Genomic DNA, 6,107 nt, shown 5'->3' with positions numbered 1-6,107 from the left:
TCAACATTGTTTAGAGGTGTCAATTATTGATCTGACCCAAAATTGACTCAGAAAATTTGGGATTAGGTCGACTCGTTTAAAAAAAGGGTTTGGTTCGGCTTTTATTTTCCGATCAGTTTGAAAAATTAGATCAAGTTCTGCTCAACTTGATAGCTTGAAATTGACCCAAGTCCCATTTCCAATTGCAAACTCACCCTGCGTTGCAAGTCCAGTTGCGCTCTCCACCGCAAATCCTCTTGTCCCGCACGCATAGGCACAATGCACACTGCACAGAGTGCAGCTGCATGCATAGACGCAACCCTCTCCGGCCTCGCGTGGTCCTGCCCGGCCTCCCTCAGTCTCCCATGGCCACACCCGAGCACTCGACACTCACCCCTGCACAACCACATCCCTCGCCTACTCGCACATGCACACTCACGCGTTCCCGGCAGCCGCCCTCGTCCTCGACGCTCACAGCACGTGTGTTTCTTACAACACTTGATCTTGCACCGTTTGCAAATCGGGCGAGTCGGGTTAACCCGACAACCATACATGTTAGGTCTGTGTTTAAATATCTGACTTGTTTGTAAATTTGTGTCAAGTTCGGGTTCGCAGACATGTATCGAAGTCAATTTCGGGTACCACCCAAACTCAACCCGAATACCTATTTTGACACCATAACACTATTATTTTAATTTCTTATGGCTACAATTACTATTCTTTCCATCATAGTAACCAAGTGATTACTATCATAAGGCTTATATTTTCATCACAAATTCCCGAATGTAATCAAGCGTGGAAAAAAAACATAAAAAGCAAATGCCTAAATTATTAGGTCCTCCGACCGGACGTAGAGGAACGTCCGGTCGGCACTAAAATCCAGTATAAAAACTCGGTATTGGCTCGGTATTGCTAGGTATTATTTGGTAATAACGAGGAATATCACTCTGTGAAGACCAATACTGAGTTATACCGAGCTATACCAAGCAATACCGAGTTATACAAAAAATACCGAGTTTTTTAGGAAAAACTCGGTATTTTTTGTATAACTTGGTATTGCTCGATATAGCTCGGTATAACTTGTTATTGAGTCTTCACATGATGATATTCTTCGTTATTGTTTGGTATTGCTTGATATTTGCTCGGTATTTCTCATTTTTTGATGTGATTTTAGCTCCGATAGGACGTAGCTCTATGTCCGGTCGGAGGACCTAATAATTGTTCCTCCTTGAGGGCTGTGAAAGCTGTTGTTGGATCAACACTTGTCTTGTAATATTATTGCATTCAATGTCTAATAATCCACACAAAAATTCCAATTTCATCCCTCTTCCTGATGAGAATTATCAGGATAGAGAATAAACATTGGCTTTCATGATAAATATCATTGGGATACATTTTTCCTGTAATTTTATAATGGCATATTTGAAAATGTGGTTACTTGTAAGGGCAGATAGATATTCATCAGGCGCATATCTGTTTCCAACAAAATGTGATAATCGACCCCCTTATGTGAAGGTAAATGAGTAAAAGTGAAAAAAAGGTTTAAAATTCTATTAATTAAAATGTATTTATGATGGTAAAGAGGGATGCAAAGACAATTTGGAAGCAAATTTTGTAGAGATGGTAGCATGTTCATAGATGGCTCTAAAGAGCTTAGCTAAAAGAAACAATAAATCGAGCTATGTTATAAGAGTGCTTGGAGCTCATGGAGGGGCAAAGCAAAGGTTCACACTATAGGAGTATATAATTATTATTTAAAGAGAAACACATCATAATTTTTTTAATAATAATAATGTAATGTTGGTCCCAAGGTTTGTAACAAATTCATTTCCAACATATGAAATAGCTCAATAGGAACAAGCACAACAAACAACCATTTAGCAATCGAATCTTTACTGCAATTGTGTGAATTGCCATTATCAATAAATACACGAGTTGAACATGAAACAATTAAGCTTGTCCAACAGACTAACATAGAAATCAATTGTCTCGCCACAACGTTGAGATTGATCGTAAAAAGTGATTTTATGAAAGGCTTAGATAAGTTATCTATCTCGTTATCAAGATTGATAGTTCCCATTAAGAGATATAACGTATTTTGGCATTTATGATTGGGGCCAAAATTGTCATTGTAATTAAAACATAAACTTTTTTTCATGGCCTAGTTGAGTTTCAATTGGACATAATTTGCATATTGATATATTTTGAATTGAAGTGAGGTTTGAGATACTGAGGTTCACACTGATACCCGTTTCATTGATAACAAAGCAAGTGAAGGAGAGGATACAAAAAATTTATTGAGAAATAAGAACTTTTTAAACATGCAAGATTATTGTGTGACTAAGATCCATAGTGATCCCTGCACATACCTTAAATTCTGATTTCACATATTCGAACCAATTTTATGGCATCTAGCAACATATAATACTTTACAATTAATAATTCAATAGATAATTTTAATTTTAATCTTGAAAAAAATTACAACAAATTCAAAGAAACTAGACATACCACATCAACCAATTTCTCAAATGAAGCTTGATAACTTAAAAAGATTGTCTCGAAGATCTTCAGATTTGAAAACTCTAAAACATTTTTTAAGTTCTCCAAAAATACCTTAAACTTTTTAGAATCAAATATGTCCATTTAAGCTTCATTTGATATGACTTTCTTACTGATTTTTTAAACAGGTTTTCAATACAAATTCTTTTGAACTGAAAATATTTGTATTAAAAATCTGCTTTATAAAGCAGCAAGAAAATTGTTAAAAAAACCTTAATATATTATATATGATATATGAAAAATAATATAAATAAATTTCTAAAGTCTAGATAATGATTGGAGCAACTAAAATTGGCATGAAAATGCTTTCTTTTTTCAAAGTGCCAATTTTCTTTTCAAGCGGTCCAAAATAGTCTTTTATTTGGCGCCAGATGATAGTGAGAGGAAATTATACAAAAATTTTCACGAGCTCTGCGCCGAAGCGGTGATCACAGATCGGCAAAGCGGCGAGCTCCATCCGTTTCCTCCTATCTCTTTCCTTTTATCTTAATTTCTCGGGCTATGGGAGACGAGATCCCTTCGTGCCCTAGCCCTATCTATCTTCTACCACCGGCACCACCGCCGACGCCATCTCCAACCCCGGATCCCCTCGAAAGCACCACCAGGAATGGCGGATTCACGCCCAACCGGCGTCCTCCATTACGGTTCACGACAGAGTTTGATAGCGAAGGCCCTCTGTTCTTGCACAAGGTCTCTTGCAAGTTCTTCGACAGCCTCGCCAAGCTTAAATTTTCCTTTCAGAACAACACCAAAGGCGAGATCTTTTGCCCGCAGCTGGGATTTATAACCAAGAATCTCTCAGTTCTCTACGACTTTGAATCTCGAAACGCTCTTCTGAGGGGGTCTCTGGATTTGGGCCAAAACTTGCAATTACGGACCACCTATGATGTGCAGGTTGGGCACTAGTCACTTAATTTCCACCATTTTATTCGAAATGAGTCTTTTTTGGTCATTCTTGTTCCTGCTTTATCGTTTCTTAATTTTCTATCATAGTCAGCTTGAGCTTGTTTATTCCTCCTCATTTTGTTTTTCCGTTTATGAAAGAGTAAGACGGTGAAGTATACCTTTGCATGTAAGTTGTGGAGAAGATTTGCATATGGAATACGCAAACCTTGATCTGTTGAAAAAGATGAGTAATTGTGAGTTTGGGGTGTAGAGGGAGGGAGGGATATAGAGAATTGTCAATTGTTGGGTGATGGAAATCAGACTGGTAGAGTAAGGATCAATATCCGAATATTTTAGCATCTTTGTATTACACGCGTGAGATTAAGGCTTCGTTTGGACGGCTTTCTTACTGCTTAAAACAACTTTCTAGTAAAAAAAATTTAATTTTTGTACTAAAAAGATGATTTAAAAAACATTAAGAAAGCTGTCCCTAACGAAGCGTAAATAAACTTAAAAAAACTGAGGCAACAAATCTCTAACTACATAATCCAAAACGCCCATAAGGGGTAGTGCCATGAAATCTTAATTACACACGTGAGCAATCGAAATAAACTGATGGATCTTAGTTTGTAATTTTCGGAATCCAAGAAAAATAGTCCCAAAACGGTGGAAAAATGTGAAATTTCTTGAATGAAAACACTCACAAACACTTCAATAACTTGAATATCAAAAGACTTACAAGTTTCATGGTTACAATGCTCTCACTTCGAGAAGAGAAGCTTTCTCCCAAGCCCTAGATTAGAAAGAAAGCTAAAACAGCCACCAAACAAGATCCCCCCAAAAAGCCACCCTAACTCTCTTTTAACTCTAACATAAACCCCTCAAAATACCCTAATTACCCCTAGGGCAAACACCTCATTTTTCCTCTTCAATTTGGTGGCCCCCTTGGGCCCACCCGACTCCTGGTTCCCCTTCGACAGTCCGCCCATGCAGGCAGGTTCTCCGCCTGCAGTAAGTGAGAACCGGCCCTTTTTTGGGCCGGTGCTGCTATGTACCGGACCGGTCCATCATCACTTCCCGCCCAAAGATTAACCTTGTCCTCAAAGTTGAAAGCAGAAAACTGAGCTTGTATGATCTCATAGGTCTCCCAAGTTGCATCATGTGTCGGTAGATCTTTCCACTCAATCAAAACTTCCTTCCCTCCTTCCTCAGTGTGTCTAACCCCTTTCAATGCAGAAGGCTCTAATAGATTTGTACCATCTTCAGACAATGTTGGCGGTAAAGTATCGACTGGTACAAAATCTCCCTTGAACTTCTTCAACTGTGACACATGAAAGACTGAATGAATCGTAGTAGTGGGTGGTAACTTCAGGCGATATGCTACATTCCCAATCTTCTGCTCTACCTCATAGGGGCCATAATACCTTGGGGCCAACTTAACACTTAGCCTCCTTGCTAAAGTATTCTGCCTGTAGGGCCTCAATTTCAAGTAAACAAATTCCCCAATCTCAAATTGAACATCCTTCCTATGATGATCTGCTGCCTGCTTCATGATGTTCTGGGCTCGTAACAAGTGGTTCTTCAGCTCCCCCAAGATCTCATCCCTTTCGGACAATTGTTGCTCCACTAAGGACACTGATGTAGAATGAGGCCTGTACTGTATCAGGGTTGGAGGATCCCTCCCATAAAGCACCTTGAAAGGTGTGACCTGCGCCGCCTTGTGAAATGAAGTGCTATACCAATATGCAGCCCAAGGTAGCCACCTTATCCAATGCTTGGGCTTCTCCCCTGCAAAACATCTAAGGTAAGTCTCAACACTTCTATTGACTACCTCAGATTGCCCATCTGTCTGTGGGTGGCAGGATGAACTGCGCTTCAAATCCTAAACTTTTATTGAATTTAGGGGCCATTAGGGGTTACTTATTATTATTTTTTTTAATTTTATTTTGTTTATGCTTTAATATGAAATATAAGCATATTTGTTATCTTACATATGGTTTTTTTGTATGTATTGAATATCACATAAGTCAATATGTTTGTTGGTTTTGATGAGGGTTTTGGCACTGTGGCATGGGGTTGGTTGGGTGCGGTGCCAGGTTGAACGATATAACGTGCAAGGCTAGCTGGTATGGTGCGTCTGGTCGGATGGTTGGAAGTTCTTGTTTTGAAACAATTTGAACACCTAAAAATTATTATCGGTGTTTTTAAAAATCATTTGATTTATTTTGAAAACAATGTGGATGTTACATAGTGGAAAGTTCAAATTAAGTAAAGTTTAGCATAAGAGTAAGGCTTTGTTTGGATGGCTTTCTGAAGCAGCTTTTTAGTAAAAAATTAAATTTTGTAATAAAAAGCTGTTTAAGAGGCAATAAGAAAGCCGTCCGAAATGAAGATTAAATCTTATAGTGGCCAATAATAGATGACAGCATAAGTTTTAACTTGAAGACTTGTAATTGTTAGATTTGTGAAATTGTTGGAAAAAGTTTGTATTTGAGAACAATGAGATCATGAGAATTAAAAAAATAATCTATCAGAAACATGCCAGGAAAACAATAGAAGGGAGTTTATTTGGTTTGATGTGATCCAACTATGATCCTATAAAGAGACAGATGTCCACTAGTTTAGAGGGAAAAACAAGGTATAAATATTTGCCCATGAATATTTTTCTTACTTTTCTCTCTCTA

The 6,107-nt window shown here is 38.1% G+C and overlaps 1 protein-coding gene across 1 annotated transcript; it reads left to right on the top strand.

The window, feature by feature from the left end:
* The first annotated feature begins 2,824 nt into the window (after nucleotides 1-2,824).
* On the top strand, nucleotides 2,825-3,463 carry LOC110097846 (outer envelope pore protein 37, chloroplastic-like). The gene has a single exon (XM_020824461.2). It carries the CDS (start codon nucleotides 3,040-3,042, stop codon nucleotides 3,442-3,444), a length of 405 nt encoding a protein of 134 aa, XP_020680120.1. The 5' UTR covers nucleotides 2,825-3,039; the 3' UTR covers nucleotides 3,445-3,463.
* The last annotated feature ends 2,644 nt before the right edge of the window (nucleotides 3,464-6,107 follow it).

This window comes from Dendrobium catenatum, unplaced genomic scaffold (genome assembly GCF_001605985.2).
Source record: "Dendrobium catenatum unplaced genomic scaffold, ASM160598v2 fragScaff_scaffold_574, whole genome shotgun sequence".
Taxonomy (NCBI): domain Eukaryota; kingdom Viridiplantae; phylum Streptophyta; class Magnoliopsida; order Asparagales; family Orchidaceae; genus Dendrobium; species Dendrobium catenatum.
This window is presented reverse-complemented; position numbering and strand designations above follow the sequence as displayed.

Bases quoted from the DNA above. Each gene is read 5' to 3' on its own strand.
- LOC110097846 (XM_020824461.2), top strand. From the start codon at position 3,040: ATGGGAGACGAGATCCCTTCGTGCCCTAGCCCTATCTATCTTCTACCA.